General features: G+C 55.7%; 1 protein-coding gene across 2 annotated transcripts in view; it reads left to right on the plus strand.

Annotated features, from left to right (window-relative positions):
• Positions 1-19,241, plus strand: part of IFFO2 (intermediate filament family orphan 2) — a 51,755-nt gene that overhangs the window by 22,274 nt on the left and 10,240 nt on the right. The window contains exons 2-5 of one of the 2 annotated variants that reach the window (XM_054503868.2): positions 12,874-12,934; positions 14,221-14,316; positions 15,493-15,633; positions 16,954-17,093. In XM_054503868.2, coding sequence (XP_054359843.1) covers positions 12,874-12,934; positions 14,221-14,316; positions 15,493-15,633; positions 16,954-17,093 — 438 coding nt within the window. The remainder of the gene's footprint in view (positions 1-12,873; positions 12,935-14,220; positions 14,317-15,492; positions 15,634-16,953; positions 17,094-19,241) is intronic. The other variant, XM_054503878.2, reaches the window with a different exon arrangement.

A 19,241-nucleotide genomic window follows, 5' to 3' on the forward strand; every position in this document is an offset into this window, starting at 1 on the left:
CTCACGCCTGTCATCTCAATACTTTGGGAGGCCAAGGTGAGAGAATCGCTCGAGCCCAGGAGTTCGAGACCTGCTGGACAGCATGGTGAAAACCCGTCTCTACAAAAAATAATTTTTAAAAATTAACTGGGCATGGTGGCTCATGCCTATAGTCCCAGCTACTCCAGAGGCTGAGGCAGGGGGATCGTTTGAGCCTAGGAGGTGGAGGTGCAGTGAGTTGTGATTGTGCCACTGCACTCCAGCCTGGGCAACAGAGTGAGACGCTGTTTCAAAAAAAAAAAAAAGGAAAAAGAAAGAAGAGAAATAAGCTATTAACAGAAAGAAGGACAAATACTATCTGATTCTATTTATACAAAGTACCCAGAAGTTGAATCCACAGAGACAGAAAGGAGAAGGGTGGTTGCCAGGGGCTGTGGGGAGAGGGGTATGGGGCACTACTGCTTAACAGGTACAGTTGCAGTTTTGTGAGATGAAAGAGTTCTGGCGATGGTTGGAGGTGATGGTTGCACAGCAGTGTGAATGCACTTAATCCCACTTTAAAAATGTTTAAGATGGTAAATTCTATGTTATGTGGTTTATTTATTTATTTATTTACTTTTGAGATAGGGTCTTGCTCTGTCACCCAGGCTGAGGTGCAGTGGCGCGATCTTGGCTCACTGCAGCCTTGAGGTCCTGGGCTCAAGCACTCCTCCCACCTCAGCCTCCTGCATATCTGGGACTGTAAGCGGTGCCACCACACCTGGCTACCTGGCTAAATTTTTTGCAGAGATGGGGTTTCGCCACATTGCCCAGGCTGGTCTGGAACTCCTGGGCTCAAGTGATCCACCTGCCTCGGCCTCCTCCGAAAGTGCTGGGATTACAGGCATGAGCCACCGTGCCTGGCCTGTTATGTGTATTAAGAAAAGATACAGAGGGGACAGAGTGACCGTTCTACCCCATAATCCCCAGCCACCCACTTCCCCGCTGAAGGGAACCGATGTTTTCAGTGTGATGGTGGATGCTTGGTTTCCTTCCTCCTGCCCCTGGGTACAAATGAGCAGTGACAACTTGGATGGGGCCCCTTCACTCATGGACAGAGGAAGATGCCCCCTGGCCCAGGGCAAGCATTCCCTTCCATCCCTGCTTGCCTGGCACAAGGCAGCCAGTGCCCAGAACTTCCCACGCTTCTTGGGTTGAAGGGATTGAGGATCTGAGGCTGGAGGAGACAGAGGTCCTGCCCCGGCGAGAGCTCCGGAACTCGCCTCCCTTCTCTCAGCGGGAAGAGAATACTCTTAATCCACTTCTGTGTCCCCAGCACTTGGCTCCTGGGTGAGCACTTGGGAAATGTTTGTTGATTCTGTCCTGGGGGAAGAAGATGAAATGTAAGCCGGCAGCCAGCCTGAGTTGGGCTGTGGGAGATATTCTGGGCTGCTGGGCCTGGGTGTCTCCAGAAACACCCAACGCTTGCTCATGAAGGCTCTCCTCATGCCAGGTCTTGTGCCAGGCACTGGGATATGGTACCGAATTGGACACAAGGGAGATGGGACATCCTCCTGTGTGTCTTGACAGTCCGTGTGTTGCCGAGCATTGATAGCAGAGGGGGCTGGTTTGGCACCCAGGTACCCTGCCTCATCCCCGGGGCCTTGGCCAGTCTACCCAGAGGAACTGCCCTCAAGCAGAGTTACCCATTTTCCATGGCAGGGAGGACAGCAGAAAGGCCGTGTTCCATGACTAATCATAGCTTCCATCTATTGAGCATTTACTGGGAGCTGGGCACTGTGCTAAGTGTGAAACGTGTGTTGACTCATTTACTACAACAACCTGGCAAGGCAGGTTCTTCCGTTAGCCCCTGCTCAAAGCTAGGGGACCTGGAGCACAGGTGGTCAAGTGCTTGGCTCAAAGGCACACAGCTCAGAAGTGCAGATCCTCTGCCCCTCCTGGCATCTCAGTCTTGGGGGGTCAGGGGTGGGATCTCTGCAGTCAGTGCCTGGGGACCGGATGACAAGCTGCAGCCTCCCCGCAACCCCATGATTTCCATAACGCAGTGGAGCCAGAAAGAAACAGACCATTTTACAGACCAGAGCAACAAGGGTGCTGCTCTCTCAGACCCTGGAGCCAGTGACAGGGAAAGCAGAGAAGGGATGAGAGCCTCCGTTTATTCAGAGCCTGTGTATACCCTCCTTTTCACAAACTGTAGCAGCCTCCAGAGGCAGGGGGGATCTTTATGATGACCAAATGGGGAGGCTTAGGGATTGGAAATCACTTGCCCAGGAGCGTGTGGTTGGTACCACTGGGATTTGAGCCTTGTTCCATCCAGCTCCAGAGCTTGGTGCCTTTCTTGCTCACCACGTGCCGGCCCCAGCTCGTTGCCTTGGCAGTGGAGGTGGTGGTGTGCCGAGGCCTTCCTGCACCCTGGGTTCTCTGGCGCTGAGAAATAAGTGCATGGGCAAAGTGGCTTTTTTTCCGGGTCAGTGACTGTGACCCCATGTGTACACATCTGTGCATCTGACCCTAGCATCGTAACCCAGGGGCATTTTCTACGTGATGAGCTGGGGGTGTGGGCAGGGAGTGGGGCTTATGGAGCCGACGAGACACCATCAGACCATAGAGAGGCTGCCCAGGCTTGGGAGCCATATGGACCTGGATTTGACCTTGAACAGGTCATTTCACCTGAGTGTGTAGAGTGGGAATGATAACATCCGGCTCACAGAACTGTCGTGAGAATTAGAGATGGTGGGAGTTGAATGATTAGCACCTAATCAGCATTTTACAATAAATGCAAATTCTTCCCTTCTCGTAGAAGAGTGGAGTCTGATGAGAGAGACAGGGAAGTGAAAATTCACAGCCCCTGGATGCCAGTGCTGAAGGAGTGGGTTCAGGACTGGGAACATCACAATGGGCATAGTGACTTATTCTGGGAAAGTCATGAAAAGCTCCCTGGGGGAGGTGATGAAGGGGTACCCAAGCCTGGAAGAGGGTGGCAGTGGTACTCCAGAAACTTCATGGTGGCCTGCAATTTGCGATGCAGACTTTTCCTCACTGTGAGATGCTGGTTGAGACAATTTCCTCCTTGGAGTGGCCTGGTTTTTTAGGGGTGGGGGGAGTGCCCACGTGGGTGTAGTTTCTAGACAGAAGCAGTGGGAGGAGGGCACTGCCAAGCATGCTGCTTGGGATTATGAGTGTCCACAGAGCTGCAGTTTCTCCAAAGGTGTTTTTTGTTTGTTTTTGAGACAGGGTCTCACTGTCTCAAAAGATGGAGTGCAGTGGACCAATCCTAGCTCACTGCAACCTTGAGCTACTAGGCTCGAGGGATCCTCCAACCTCAGCCTCCCAAGTAGCTAGGACTACAGGTGCGTGCCACCATGCCTGGCTAATTTTTAAAATTTTTTGTAGGGATGGGATCTCACTATGTTGTTCAGGCTGGTGTTGAACTCCTGGCTTCAAATGTTGAACTCCTGCCTCAGCCTCCCAAAGTGCTGGGATTACAGCCGTGACCCACCATGTTCAGCCTCTCCAAAGTTGTTTTCAATAAGCAATACCAAGTGGGAGTCATGTTGGGAACCTGGGCAAATATAGACAGTGGGGAATTGGACAGGTGGCTCAGAAAACAACTGAAACCTCAGATTGGCATTGGGGCAGGTGACCCGGGGGTTCCCTGGGCCCCATGTTGCCCCAAAAAGCCAGCAGCTGGCCTGGGTGAATACCCTTAAATGCCTTGTGTGTGTTGGAAGGTGCCATGAGAACAGCTGGGCTCTCCTGCCCTGGACCCACCTGCTGCCACAGTGGCCCTTGTTAGGACAGACCTCAAAGGGCTGGGCATGCCCATTAGTTCCTGGGGTACATCTGTGGGGTGTGGACGGCGAAAGCAGGGTTTTCAGTGGGTCTTGCTGACAGGGGGGTTCTGTGGCATTAGCACCTGGCTTCTTTCCTTCTGCCACCCTGTCCCCTTGTAGTGCCAGCCACCCAGCCAGGTGAAGGCGGCATCTAGCTCATTATCATGACCATCAGCAACATGACTGCTATGCAGACAGTAGCTCTGGGGTCAGATGGCCCTGGGTTCAAGTCTGACCCCTCACTTACGATGTGGTCCAAGAGCATTCTCCCAGCCTCTCCCCACCTCTCTGAGCAGCTGTCATTGGGAGGTCGTGAGGATGAGAACGACACCAGTGGCATGCTCATGGTAGGCTAGTCACTGTTCTGGGCACTTTTCGTATGCTATTCCATGGAATGTGGGCAACACCCCTCGGAGCTGGGAGGTATTACCAAGGCCCAGAGAGGGTCATAGCTTGCTCAAAGTCACAGAACTGCAAGATGGATAGCTGGGATTTGATCCCAGGACCCTCTGGCTCCAGAGTCCCTGCTCCCCTCTTCACTACACACACTGGTTGGAACGCAAGGACAGACGTCTCAGCTGGCTTTTGAGCATTTGTGGTTTGTCAGGCGGCTTTGTGGTCAGTGTAGGATGCTTGTCCAGGGATCATGGAAGTTGTTTTCTGGCTTGGCTGGGTGGGCCCTTAGAATTCATCCAGTTTGACATCATTGCATTACTGACGGGAAAGTGGTGCCAGAGGAGGGGAAGGGACTTGCCCAAGATCACGGAGCCAGCTGGGGCAGAGGCAGGACTAGCTTCAGGACTTCCTGTACAAGGCTGCTGCCTTGTTGCCTGAAGGGGTGTGCGGCTGGGGGGCCGGAGCCCAGTTAGGGGCTTGCCGTTCTTTCCCACTCACCTCTCAAGTCCTGTTGGCTCACCACAGAGAGCCCAGAGACCAGCTAGCTGCCCTGCAAAGGGCCCCTTGGTCACCAGGAAACAAGTGGGGGGAATGTCAGGTGGGGGGAATGTGATGACCCCACACAGCTCATCCCCCCTGCCTGGCGACGGGACTCACTTTCACCTCCTTGCTGGGAAAACTCCTTAGCAACTCGATTTCAGTGCTGCCTCTCTCAGTTGCTCCTGGGTCCCCAGAGGGCCAGGACAGGTTGGAGAAGTGTCCTTGCTGAGGGGGCCCGGATTCTCACCCCCCCATTTGCCCCTCCCTCCCCCAGGTGGGTAGAGCCAGGGTGACACCGGTGAAGAGCATGGGCATCATCCTTCAAGGGCACCTGTGTGCCTCACTTGAGCCTGCTTTCCTGATCCGTCCATGAGCCCTACAAGGTGGGATTGCTATCCCCGTTTTACAGAGGTGGAGACTGAGGCTCCTAGCTTGAGGTAGGCAGGCCCTCAGGGGATCACACAGAGGCAGATGACTTTCTCAGCTCACCTGTCCTTCCTTCTGCAGAACTGCCTACAACCTTTGACTCTCTAAGGCCTGCGGGGCTCGTGGCAAGCCCTCAGGAACTGTTTATGGAATGAATGAGTGAGGGGCGAACGAATGAATGCATGCTCCCACACCACGCTGCTTCTTCTTCTGGGAGAGGGCACCCAGCGGGTGTCTGCTGTTGAGTGCAGGCTGTCAGAGCCCTGATGGCACCCAGGATAACTCTGGATGGAGTTGGTATCCCTGAGGCTGTCACCACTTCTGCACTCCAAGGAAGGGCCCTATCCAGGGTGTGCAAATAACACTGCAAATATCATGTCCCGAGGGATTTTGGGAGATCCTATTACAGATGGGGAGACTGAGGCCCGGGGCAGAGAAGGGACTTGCTCAGGGTCATGCAGCGAATTAGCAACGCAGCCAGCACGTGAACCAGGACCTCCTGCTTCCTAGCCCAGTACCCTCTCTTCCACAGGGAACTTCCCTATGGATGTCAGACCCCTCTGCCTCTCCCCTGAGCAGCCTTGCGCAGACCTGGCCTGCTGGGATCCCTGGAGGAGGCTGCAGTTTCTGGTTGAAAGCAGCTCTGTATGTCTGTGTGGGTGGCAGTGTGCTGGGGCACACTTGATCAGTGGCTTCTCAAACCTGGCCCCCATCCCCAGTGTGCAGCCTGTGCTCCGTCCTGTCCGGGCCATTACTGCCCGCCTGTAATGGAATCGGCTGCCCTGGTTAAGTGTTCACATTAAATTAATACCTCCTCTGTGGAGACAATCAGTTGGCATTTAATTTGTCTTTCCTTCCGAGAGCAGCAGAGTACAGCTGGGCAGCCGGGCTCTGATGGGCACGTCTGCGAGGCAGCCTTTCCCGGGGATCAGGGGCTCCATGGAGATGGGAGCGGGGAGGCCACAAGAGGTGGTGCCAGGTGTCCCCAGGGGGTGGGGCTTGGGGCAGGCAGGAGGGGGCCTCTTCCATGTGCAGGGGCTTGAGCTTATTGGCTGTCCATTTTCGGGGAGCGCGCCACGTGGGAGAGGAAGTCAGGAGGCAGTGCATCCACACGTGCATCAGTGCTGAGCTGCCCGGGAGGTGAGCCCTGTGTTAGCAGTGGTGGCGGGATTTCCACATTGTATTCCCAGCCCTGGGAATACACTCCCACTCCCTTATCGGATTTTCTTTCTGCCTTAAATATGAATTGTCTGTGGTATTCGAGGGGGATGGTGTGCAAGGAGGAAGTTGACTCGGTTGTGGTTTTCAGGTTCTCTAGAAGGGATCAGAAGAAGCAAGTGGGTGCTGTTGGGGGCACGCAGCCCTGACCCCAATGGGGAGCCTGCTGTATTCTTCCCAATCCATCAGCTTCTGTGAAACTGCATTTGCAGAAAGGGCTCCCCTGGTCAACCACTGTGCCTGCAGTCTCTTCCTCCAGCTCAGATATTATTTTAGAGAAGAACAGCTGGTTGGGGCCCCCAGGCTTGGCCCTGGCTCTGCTGTGAGGGTGCCTCTGTGCATCTGCAGGTGGGCAAACACAGAAGCTAGGGCAGTGCAGAGCTGAGGGGCATTGGCTGGGCCAAATCTGTGGTCTGAGCCGCCGGGCTCCAGCATAGCTCCCTGGCCACCTGCACCCAGCCCTGCTGCAGTGGGGTGAGCTCCCTGAGGCCAGGGTGGAGCTGAGAAGGTGCCAGCCCTCCATCTCCCGGGAAGGAAGCTGCTCTCTGCCCCCACCTGCGCTCTGCCAGAGGCCAGGCCCACGCTTGGCCCAGAATGAAGTCTTCCACTGAGGGCTCCAGCCCAGCCTCACCTGAGCTCGTTTCCCCTCACCTGAGTGAGTCGGCCTAGGCGTGCCGGCCGCTCGCCTTCCTGCAAGGTGTGGGCCGTTTCCACACCTCCCTCCCAACTCTGGAGGTGGGAGGCAGCCACGCGCTGTGCAGTTCACATGGAGCTGCTGAACACCCATGGTCTGCTGGGTGCTGGGGTGCTTTCACCCACACCGTCCCCTTCCTGTAGTTCTCACAGCCACCTTCAAAAGGGGGTGGCTGGTTTCCTGACTCACACAGGGGACAATTGAGGCCCAGAGAGGGTAACTGACTTGCTTAAGATCACGTAACTGGGAAGTGATGGGGCAGGATTTGAACCCGTCTCTTGCTGCCCTGGCGTCTTGGGATGCTCATTCCAGGAGCCCCAGGTTCGTCCCTGGAGGCTTCATTGTTTTGCTGGGCCTGCACCTACTTTCCTCCTGAGCAGGAGCCTCGAGCCTCTTTCTCTGACTGCACAGGAAGTGAAAAATCTGTGAGTCAGCCCCTTTGCTGGTGACTTCAGCTTGGGTTTCCGCCCCTCTGTAGGGCAGGATTGTCGGTCCCTTTCCTGCCGGTCTGTGTGTCATCTTGAGCTGACGGGAGAGGGGGAGGCACTGGCCCTGAGTGGGGTGGGGGTGGGGACTGGCATAGAATCTGCCCACCCCCTTTCCCCAGAGGCCAGCAGAGACTTCTCGTCCCTCACGTGATTCCAGTGGTGGCTCCTCAGGAATGCGGAGAGACCACATCTGGCTGGGGTGGTGCTGCCACCTCCCTCTCCTGGCCACCAGCCTTAGAGAGTGCTTGTTCTGCTAAGATGGTGGCCGAGGCCCCCGATCTCAGCTGCTGTGTGCCTTTGTGGAGTCATTTCCTCTCCCTGCACTCTTTGTCCTGACATCCCTGCCTCCCCTCCCTGGCCTAGGGCTGTGGGAAGTGGGAAAGGGAAGGTTTCTCCTTCTCCTGCCTGCTTCCTGTCCTGGCCATCCCTCCCCCTGGCCTGGCCTGGCCTCTCCCAGGAGAGGCTCTGGAGCCGAATGGATGAAGCTGAGTGCAGGGGCTATGCTGGGAATTTGCCTCCTGTGAGCCCCTGGGCTGGGATGGTTCAGGCTAAGGATGCTCTGGGGGCAAGGAGCTCTGGCTGGAGGCGAGGGCCATCAGGGCACTGAGGAGTAAGTGCAGCTTTGGATTCATTCAATCATCCTCCATCCTCCATCCATCCATCCAACCAACCAATCCATTCGATAAATATCTGACTCCTTAGCAAGTGCCCAGCCAGTTTTAGGTGCAGGGAATACAGCAGCAAGCACAGGAATGATCATCATAACCAGCTCTCTGGGCCTGCAGAAGGACTGGACCCCTACTTGAGACCCAGCTCCTGTGCCTGTTTTCCCACCTAGACCAAGGAGCTTGCCTCTTGCTTCCTCCTTGCCCCATCTCTGTGCCTGAGACCTCCCGAGACGAGTGCCAGCCCCCGGTGGCGGTGGGGAAGGTGGAAGTGGTGGTGACCACACAGTGGAGCCATCACTGGCCCTGGCATCATGGGACTGGTTACTCTGGGCGAGAGCTGTGTGCCGTGGGATCCCACGACCATGCCACTGGGGAAGAGGAGATCCTGGGGCCTCCGCTGCTTTAAGCTGTGGGGCAAACAATGGAAGTGGATGTGAGGCTTGGGGAAGAGATGACATCTGAGACAAGCCTGGGAGAATGGCTAGGGTTTCAGGAGGCTGAGGAGGAGAGAGGAAGAGGGGAAATGAGTTACCTGACCTCTGAGCCTCATCTGCAACGATCCCCAGGGGAGGGCTCTGTGGGATTTTATAGAGGGAGGTATGAGTGCCTAACGTGGTGGATACCACTGAGAAGGTAATCAATAAATGTCCCTTCTCTCATCCAGCGCTAGAAGAGAGAAGGATTTGGAAGTTTTATGAGCTGTTGGGTCAGGGTGGGCAGGCGCAGCTCTCAGTGATTCAAGCCATGTCGGCCGTGGCTGGAGTTGTCCATAGGCCATGGGTCTTCATTTTCCCACCTGTAAAGTGGGGACAGGGTAGCTTTCCAGCCCAGTGCATGTGCAGTATGATGGAGGGGATCCATGGAAAGGCCCTGCCCTGCAGAGAGCACTGGGATGTGTTTGTCACCTCATTTTCCACCAGTGGTAGGCCTGTCAATATCCTGGAGTCTTCAAAAGACCAGAAAGGACCCCTCCCCAGCCAACAGAACAGCTCCTGGACTGCTGAGGGAGACTCGAGGAAAATGGCCTTTGTGCCCCAAAAGTGATCTCTTTATGTTCACTCCAGCCTTCCTTCCCCTTTCAGCCTTAAAGGGCCTGGGCGTAGGATTCTGCCAGACCTGGGTTCGAATCCAGGTGCTGCCACTTCCTAGGCAGTCTTTAGGCAAGTTGTTTGCTCAGCTGTGGGCTGGGGCTGGGAGCGGGGATGGTGCAGGCTGAAAGGAAATGATGTCCGCAACCGCTGATCCAAAGTAGGTGCACCCACCTCTTGGTGGCAGACAGCTCCTGGTCTGTCCCTTCCTGCTGCCCTCTTTGTTTCTGTTGGTCCCTCTGCCTGAAACACCCTCCCCACTGAAACCTTACTCTTGTGGGCAGACCCAGGGAAGAGGGAGGGTTGTGCTTGGGAAGCAGGTGTTGAAATCTCTGTGCCAGCAACTTAGTTGACCAGTTCTCAGTTAAGCTGAGTGCTCCCTGGCTCTGGGTGGGTGGGCAGGGAATACAGGTGTCTGGAGTGCCGTAAGAAACACATCGCCCACCTGGCCCTTCATGCCAGTCCTCAGAACGGTCCAAGGACAGAGCTTTTCTGCATTGTCAACACTGGAGCTGGCTGAGCCAGGTTTTCTCCACCACCGCCGGGAGGGATGTCAGGGCGGGCGACAGGCTCTTCAGTCAAGCCAGCTGCTGTCCACATGCGGGGTCTGTCCTCAACCTCCTGGGAGCAGGCCAGCCGGCTGCCTCCCCCGTCTGGCTTTGGAAATAAAAAGCCCATGAAATCATTTGTGCAAGCTCATCCTGGGGGTGTGGTATGTGCAGCTCAGGAAACACGATTGAGATGTGGGGTTGGGAGGGTGCAGAACTTGGGGTAGGAAGGGGGAGGTGAGGTGGAGGGGCTGGGTTGTGTGGTCTTCAGAGCCTGGCCACTCAGTGCCATCTGTAGCCCAGCATCACTGGGGAGCTGTCTGCCCCAGCCCTCGCCTGCTGAACCGGCATCTGCACGTTCATAAGATGCCCAGGTGATTGGTATGCACATTCTACGCTGAGACACACTGCTTTAGAGACTGGACTAGCTTTGAGTCCCAGCTCTCTGCTTGCTAGCTCTGTGACCTTAGACAAGTTACTTTACCTCTTTGAACCTCAGCTCCCTCATCTGCAAGATGGGCTTAGTTAGAAATTCTTTCCCCAAGAGGGTTAATAATTCACATTCAAGCCAGTGATGTGTGTGTCCAAGGCAGTGACCCGGGTGTGTGGGGCCCAGACCGTACCCCCCAGTTAATGGTTGCTGGTGCTGTTGCTGTTATTGTGTCTGGAAAGCCAAAGATCTGGGCTCCTGCTGTCACCTTGGGTGGATTTGGGGCAAGTCTCATTCCCTCTCCGGTCCTCGTTTTCTCCATCTGTACAAGGGGTCTGTTGGCCCCTGCCTCGCCTTCCTCATGAGATGGTTGCTCAAAGGAGAAGTGAGGGGTGCTGGGCCTCATTCCCAAGGGCCCCTCTGGGGAATGGGGAGTGTCAGGGAGGTGCCCCTGGGTACCTGCGTCCAAGGGAGGAGCCATGCCATTCTTTATTTTTTGTGCCCTTCTTTGTTACTCCTGCTCTTGCTGCAAGATGTGTTAGCAGGCTGGCTCTAGACGCCAGGCTGCAACCAGAGCCATGCTGGGGCTCGCCCTTGCACCTGCCCTGCTCAGTGGCTTTGGAATTGAGTCGCCATTCTCCCTCTGAGCAGTGTGGCCAGGAGAGATGATTCAGCTCAGGACCTGTGCTCCAGCCTTTACCCCCGAGGGAAGCCCCAGACGCCCTGTGCTCCTGGGCAGGGGTGGGGTGGCCTGGGAACTTTCCCCCCATTGTGATTCCTGTCCCCAACGTGGGGCCTGTTCTTCTCGGTGAGAGGTGGCCTGAGACCGGACTCCTAGCCTCGCTCCTGATATACTGGGTGATCTGGGCAAATGGCTTGACCACTCGGCCTCAGTTTCCCCATCTGTACAATGAGGGGAGGTTCAGTGAGATGGTCCTGGCTGGATTAGGCCCTTAGGTTCCCTCCCTGCCCCCTCTTAGCTTCCTCTGTGCCCTCCAGCCCAGGCAGGAATCCCAGCCCCTTGCCCTCCAGGTCCAGACCCTGGAGCCCACGCAGATCTCAGCCTAGCAGCTAATGCTGGGGCTGGGAAAGGCCGGAGAAAAGGGGGAGAGGGAGAGAGTGTGTGTCCTCCAGGAGCCCTGGCCGGGGCTGTCTCCTGTGGCAGAGAGAAGGAATTTTCCTCTGTGTGTGCAAACAGTATCCGTTTTCGCTTGTTTCCAAAAGCCGGTGACGTAACCGGCTCTCCGCCCCTCCCTCCCCTCTGGCCTATTTTTAGCTGGCCCCGACAGCATCCTAAAAGGGTTCCAGACTGCCCTGCTCCCAGGCCGTGTAGGGAGGGTAGCAGTGGGGTGAGGAAGGAGAGAAGCTCCTCTGTCTGTTCCAGGATGGACAGACATCCCAGGAGGGAAAGAACCTGCCCCCAGCTTCCTCCAGGGAGGGAGGAACTCTGTTGGAGGAGCTGGGTTAGGGCCTTCAGGCTTTGACAGTTTCTGGGTCTATGAGGAGCTCCGCAAGGGGATTCTGAGCAACCAGTCTGGAGCGTCCCTACCTGGGTTTCAGTCCTAGCTCCACACTATCTCACCCTGGCCTTGGGTTCAGCTTGTGCCTCCGGGCCTTGCTTTCTGCACCTGGGGATAATGACGGTGCCTACGCCATAGGTCGTTACGAGGATTGAATTAACTTCATGTAGAACAGTGCCTGGTACAAAGTAAGTCTCAGTGAAGGTGGTTCTGGAATTGGTATTATCATCCAGTCCCGGGGAACTGCTCCCACCCCTTCCTGTAGTTAAGGGCAGGGGTCCACTGAACCCTCCTTTGCCTTCTCCCCTCCTGCTTTTCCTATTCAGCTTCGGGCAGTACGCATGTCAAAGTAGTGGTGTGGAAGCCCTTGGAACAACAGGTCTTGGAACATAGTAAACGCTAAATCAGTGGGAACTGTATTTATTGAGTTTTGTTTTAATGTAATAAAACAGCCCCACCCGCTGACTCGCTGTGTGTCTTTGGGCAAGACGTTTACTTAACCTCTCCGAGCCTCGGTTTCCACATCTGTAAAATGGAATGATAACACCTACGCAGGAGAGATCTGTGTTGGTTTGGGTAGGCTGTAGGGCATCGCAATGCTTAGCACAATAAAAGTTTGTTTCTTGTGAGTGCAAAGAACAGCCTGAGAGGGGAGCTGGCTGCAGCCTGGCTCCTAAGGACTGGCTTTGCTACTGCATCTTGCAGCAACAACAGGAGCAGCAGTGCTTGCACAGCACTTTACAGTTTGCATGCAGGCAGGGTGGTGGTCCCTCTCACTTCTGTCTTCACGAAGTGCTGGGCTCATACCTTAACGTGGCACTTGTCACTGCCACCTGGTACTCTGGTTATACGTCTGCCTGGCTGTCCTCTCACACCACCTCCCTTAGGCTGGGAGCTCCCAGAGGGCAGGCAGGGATGGATGCCCCAATGCGCCTTCCTTGCCCAGCTCACGATAGGCCCTGGGTGGGTGTTGGGGTTGTGTCTGAGGGCTGGACTGGCACAGGGAACTCACCTTCTGACCACCTGTTCCTCTTGGCTTTTGCAGATGGGAGGAGGAGCTCGCCAAGCGCATGAACCTTCAGACCATGGTGGATACGCTGCAGGAGGTAAGAGCCCTCAGATATCCCGACCAGGAGAGGCACGCCAGAGAGCCATGTGGCCAAGGGGCACAGTCTTCATGTGGCAAAGCCAGGAAATTCTTGCACAGCCCCTACTCTGTTACCTCCTACCGCCTCAGTCTCTCCTTTATGGAGCCAAGAGATCCCTTCCACTTCCTCTGCTTGGAAGCTAGGAATGGACCAGCACAGTGTTGCACAAGAGCTCTGATGCAGGGGTTGAGAAGCCTGGGTCCAGGTCCTGGGGTGCAAGTCCTAGCTGCTGTATGACCTGGGACCAGCGACCCTTCTCACCAGTCACTGTCTCCCCACCTGAGGCTTGGACTATGTGGTTTGTAAGCCTCCAAGCAAGAAGGGTGCCCTCGGTTGGGGCTGAAGGCCTTAGAGAGGGCAGGTGGGCATGTCGCAGGTGGGCTCCCAGCCTGAGCAGGCTCTCCGTGGTGGGCATTTGGGAACATTCCTCTTGCTGCTCTAGCTGGAATCTCTGCATTCTGGGCTCTGCAACTCCCCCAACTGCGGTGTAACCTGGGCAGCAAACTTCATCTTCTCAGCCTCTATTTTCCTCTCTGACAAATGGGAACAAGAGTAGCAACCCCATGAGAAGGCATGAAAAGTTCTTCCAAAAATGTCCAGAAATTGCGTTCTGATACTGAAAGCATTTATCGTCTAAGAAAGTTAGAGACAGATTAAGATAATTGTCAATGCGTAGAAGGAAAAGGTTGAATATCTCCCTTTCTTTTATAACGAAAGTGCTTTTTTCTTTATAAATTTAATGGGTTCATCGTCAAATATGTGGGAACTATAGAAAAGCCCAAAAATAAAAATTATTTCCAGTTCCCCCTTCCACAATTGAAAAACTGGCGTGTGACCTTCCGATCTTGTCTGTGCGGACACACACCCACGCTCTTCAGACACATGTTAGGTCCACACACATGACATTGTCATTTTTGAAAGCAGAGATGGCCCAATACTGGCAGTTTCACATGGATTAATCTCATATTTTTAATGTAATAGGATTGCTTGTTAATTAACCTGCTCTTTTAATACCGTCCATGGATTTTCCCATATAATAGATAATCCTTTGAAAAGTGTTCTAGCAGTCAACAGTGTTCAGTGGGAAGCCAGGCTGGGATGAGGTCCTTGGTGCCCCTTCCCTGGCTGCAGGTGCCCAGCTGGGGTGGACATCGGGTGCCTAGGGCTCTGGACTCAGGTGTCTAGACCCTCCTATCCCCAGAGGTCCCGGCCCCTCTGAAGCCTCCCCATCTCCGTCCCCACAGGCGGCACAGGAGGCTGATGCCATCCAGGAGGAGATGAATGAGAAGATCGAGCGGCTCAAGGCCGAGCTGGTGGTGTTTAAGGGGCTTATGAGTGACGTAAGTGCCGCCCGCCGCCCCTGGGTGTCATGACCTCCCCCACACCCATCATGCAAAATGCTTCATTCCCTCCGAGGCTCCGGAGCTCGGCTTCTAGTTAGAATCCTGGCTGGCTGTGTTTGACCATGAGGATGACGGATGCATTGGATGCATCGGAGACCAGGCACCCTCCTCCCGCCCCCTCCCCACTTCTGCTTCCCTCGGTCTGAGTAGAGATGCATTAATCTGCCGCTTAACCCATCCTGCCCTCCCCTGGGCTCCCCTGATGGTCTGTGTGTGTTTGCTCCCATTCCTTCCCAGCTCGCCTTGATGAGGGCAGGCCTCGGTGTCTGGGCGCAGCGGGGCGTCTGGCAGGTTGGGCCGGGTGCTGTCTGGTCTGTGCGGGCCTGAGAGACTCGCAGGCCCAGTGGCCTTCGGCAGGGTTGCTCCATGAGGTCAGGAAAGGCCATTGTGTGTGTCTTTTTGACAATCTGGGGCCCCTCTGAGTATCCGTGGATGGGGGGAGCTGTTGGCAGCAAAGGGCTCCTTGCTGCTGGGGACCCAGGTCTCCTCCCCCTTCAAACAGTGGGCAGTACAGGGGGAGACCCCACCAGAAGGCAGAAGGGGCCAGAACATGGGTGACTGAGCCTGGCGTGGCTCCTGGTGTGGAGGGGCGTGAAGCTGGGTGTGGTTGGTAGAAGCCTCCCAGGACCTTAGTTGGAGGCCACTGGGCTCCCTCTCACTTGTGTCCAAGGGGATCAACCCTGTGGTCCTCAATAACTCCCACTGCTGGGTGTGGGAGGCATCCAGGAGAGAGAGCTGCCTGTGTGGGGGACAGGTGGGGTGTGCAGGTGGGAAAAGAAGGGCTGTCTTTCTCCAGCGGGAGTTGTCTTTTTTCTTCGCTCTAACAAAGTGAACACGGACCCTGTGTCTGCTGAGAGGATGCCTTCCAGCCCTTAGGGAGAGCAGCACACACGGCGTCACACTGGCCCCTGACTCCCAAGGCCCCAACCCCATCCCACCCTGAGCAGCGCCGCCGCAGCCCTCCACTCCACGGAAAAGCCCAAGGCACCCTCGGACTCTGGAGGCCTCCCCGCACCACCCCTGCTGACACCTAGGGGTCTCCCCACCTCTCTGCCCAGCCCCCCAAGCTTGCTCCATCCCTCGCTCATGTAAACCCTGCTGTCCTCCCTGCAGCCCATGACAGACCTGGACACAAAGATCCAAGAAAAGGCCATGAAGGTGGACATGGACATCTGCCGCCGAATCGATATCACGGCCAAGCTGTGCGATGTCGCACAGCAGCGGAACTCGGAAGACGTGTCCAAGATCTTCCAGGTGACTAGGGCTGCCCTGCTCACCAGCCAACCCCCCACTCTCCCAGAGCAGCCCTGGCCTCCACCCCTGCCCGGCCAACCCGTTTCCCTCCACATCCCACTCACTCCCTCCCCTTCCCCGAGAGGTAGCACTACCCGACCCTGTGGCCTCCCCAGGAAAACGTAGAATCAGGCACCCGTGGACTCATAGGCTCGTCTGACTGCTTCATCCTATGGCTGGGGAGACCGAGGCCCAGAGGGTGATGTGCTATGCTCAAGGAAGGAAGTGGCAGAAATCAGTCTCCTGCCCCTCCAGGGCTTGGTTCACCAGCCCACACTGTACCCACTGCCCCGCTTCCTGCCCCTTCCTTTGGGTGCCAGAACTGGGCATCATCCCCACGGTTGGGGAACCCTGGCCAGGTTATGGGGAGAACTGGGGGAGCTGGCCTGAGCTCTGGTAGAGGGGCCTCAGAGTTCAGAAGAGGAGCTGTTGGCCTTTGACTATTTTTCATTCCCCCCCAAAGAGGCTCTCGATACCCCCCCGACCTAACGTGCAAGTGTGGGTGCCCCCGAGAGACGGCGATCAGGTTAGCGCCAGTGAGGCTGTCTTCCGGAGAGGGCTTGGGGGGCCAGTCCAGCCGAATGAGGCACATGTCATTCTCCGAAGGCTGCTTCTTGAGTTTCGGGTTGTGGTTTGGCTTTTGCTTGAGCCCAGGGCAATACGGTGTGTTGTCGCTCTGTGTGTGTGACTTTGACGTCGCTGGGCCAGATCCGGGCCTCCCTGGGGCCCTGTCTCCACCTCCATGCCTTCTTGCTGTCCCTCTGCCGGGAAGCAGGGGAGGCCAATGCAGCCTTCGTTTGCTCGTGGCTTGTCTGCTTGGAGTGGAAGCTTTCGGTGAACCTTGGGCCGTCTGTCCTTTGCCTTTGCATGTGAGCAGGAGGGCTCTGGGCAGCATGGGGCCGTGTGGCCTTTGTCAGGGGTTCTCCGTCTCTCTGGCTGGCTCTGAGATATCCCAGGCGACTCTGTGTCCTGGTCTGGCCTGCTCCTCTCCCCAAACTGTGGGGCTGCTTCTGTGGTAAAAGGGCGAGCTGAGCCGGCGCACCCACCAGGCCGCCCAGGGCAGGGAAGAGTCCAGGCCGTCTGTGTCCCCCTGCATGTCTCCCACCTCGCGCTTCCTGCTAACGCAGCCTGCTTCTTAGAGGACCTGCACCTTTCCTGGCACTGGCCAGCCCCAGTCACGCTCATCATCCTGTGAGATGCCGGCTCCCTTCCCAGTTCACCCCTACCCTCCATCCTAGCCGAGCCCCCCCAGTTACCTTGATTGCTTCCTTTCCGGTTCAGGTGGTCCCCAAAAAGAAAGAGCGTAAGGTGGCTTCCGATGATGACATCTCCGAACAGGACGGGGAGGTGAACCGGTTCTCAGACGATGAGGTCGGCTCCATGAACATCACTGATGAGATGAAGCGCATGTTTAACCAGCTGTGAGTATCCCCGTGGCCCGCACACTCTCCGTTTCCCCGGATTGCTTGGGCAGGGGCGGTGAATGGGAGGCTTGGGCTGAGAGTAGCTCGCAGCACTGGAAGAATTTGGATTCATTTCCTTTTTTTTGAGACAGGGTCTCACTTTGTCACCCAGGCTGGAGGCTGGAGTGCAGCGGCACGGTCACAGCTCACTGCAGCCTCAACCTCTTGGGTTTAGGGATCCTTTCATCTCAGCCTCCCAAGTAGTTGGAAGCACAGGCATGTACCACCATGCCCAGCTAATTTTTAAATTTTTTTGTAGAGACAGGGTCTTACTGTGTTGCCCAGGCTGGTCTCAAATTCCTGAGCTCAAGCGATGCTCTTGCCTTGGCCTCCCAAAGTGCTGGGATTACAGGCGTGAACCACTGTACCCAGCCAAGATTCATTTTCAACATTTGTAATTTGGGAAATTTCATATGTTCAGCCTCTCTTGGAAGCTCGAGGAGGTCAGGCATTGCTGAGCCTGGGGCACAGTTGACAGGGCTGGATGGCAGCTGCTGAATCTGGACAGGCACATACTCTTCCATTCGCCAGCATCCTTTATGTTCCCTGTCTGCCATTCTCCTGCCTTTCCTTTGAAAGCTTCCTCCAAAAAAGCGGTGGGAGAAGGGGTGTTCTTGCCCATGAGATACAGGGGCTGGGCTGTCCCCTCTCTGGTCATGTGTAGACATGTCTGTGTCTGAGGATGTCATGAACCCAGAAGGGGCAATGGCAGAAGTGATCTTATTTGTAGGCTATTTTTTTCTTTTTTTTTTTTTTGAGACAGAGTCTCACTCTGTCACCCAGACTGGAGTATAGTGGCCAGATCTCGGCTCACTGCAGCCTCTGCCTCCTGGGTTCCAGTGTTTCTCCTGCCTCAGCCTCCCAAGTAGCTGGAATCCCAGGCATGCACCATGATGCCTGGCTAATTTTTGCATTCTTAGTAGAGGCAGGGATTTACCATGTTGGCCAGGCTGGTCTCGAACTCCTGACCTCCAGTGCTCTGCCTACCTCAGCCTCCCAAAGTGCTGGGATTACTGGCGTGAGCTACCGCACCTAGCCTGTGGGCCATTCTTGAGCAGACCTTAGCCAGACCCACCTGCACTCGTTTGCCCTTGGTGGGCTGGCTGTGTTGACTGCACGGCTTGCAGAAATGGCTCCTGATATTCACTTGGAGGGGGCTTCACAAATGTCACTTTGCTCACTCCAGATGCCCAACCTAGGAGATGGGGTATCACTCCCCTTTTGTAGACAGGGAAACAGACTCTGAGAGAAGGGACTTGGGCAACACCACTCAGCTAGTATGTGGCTGAGCTGGGATTCAGAGCCAGGCCACCTCCCACGCTAGTGCGCTTTCAGTAGGAAATGCCGCTTGGGGTGGTGGCAGGGTCTGGGCTGGGTATGGTCAGTGGTGGGTGAGCCTGCTGGTGCCAGCTCTTAGAAGCTGCTATACCCACTCCAGGCAGAGTGATGTCGTATTAGTACCTTAAAATTTGCCATTGCAGGAAATCGGCAAATGCTACCAATCAGAGCTCTGGGAGGCTCTGCCACCTCCCAGAACCCCCCCAGAGAGGGCATGCTCCTTCTAGCAGATGCCTTTGACATCATTTGTTTGAAAAGCCTGGGGCACAGGCTCTCCTAACCTCCCTGCAGAGCTCTGAGGCTGGCTCAGAATTCCATAGTCCAGAGCTCACTCTGCCCAGCCCCTTCATTGTACAGATGAGAGAATGGGCTCAGAGGGGCACACAGAGCCAGGCCCCCAACTCTTGGTCCAGTGCTTTGTCCCCCATGCCATGCTTGGAAGAGAATTCTCTCTTCTGTCCCTATTCTAGGCTGACTTTTAAGGTAGACAGGAGGCCGGGGCAGGGTTGGAACTGGGTGGGGACAGGAACTCTTTTGCCTGATACTTCCTGGACCTGCCATTCCCTTGAAACAGAACTGAGATGGGAGCTGTATTTTGGGGGATTGCTATTTAAGGGTGATAAGGAGACCCCTAGATTCTTGATTCCTCTTTTGGTTACCACCCCCCCCCCCCCATCTCATAGTCTCATCTTTTGCTGCCTGCCAAGAAGGGCTTTTTTTTTTTGAGATGGAACCTTGCTCTGTTGCCCAGGCTGGAGTGTGGTGGTG

This window comes from Pongo pygmaeus, chromosome 1 (genome assembly GCF_028885625.2).
Source record: "Pongo pygmaeus isolate AG05252 chromosome 1, NHGRI_mPonPyg2-v2.0_pri, whole genome shotgun sequence".
NCBI classification, from domain to species: Eukaryota; Metazoa; Chordata; class Mammalia; order Primates; family Hominidae; genus Pongo; species Pongo pygmaeus.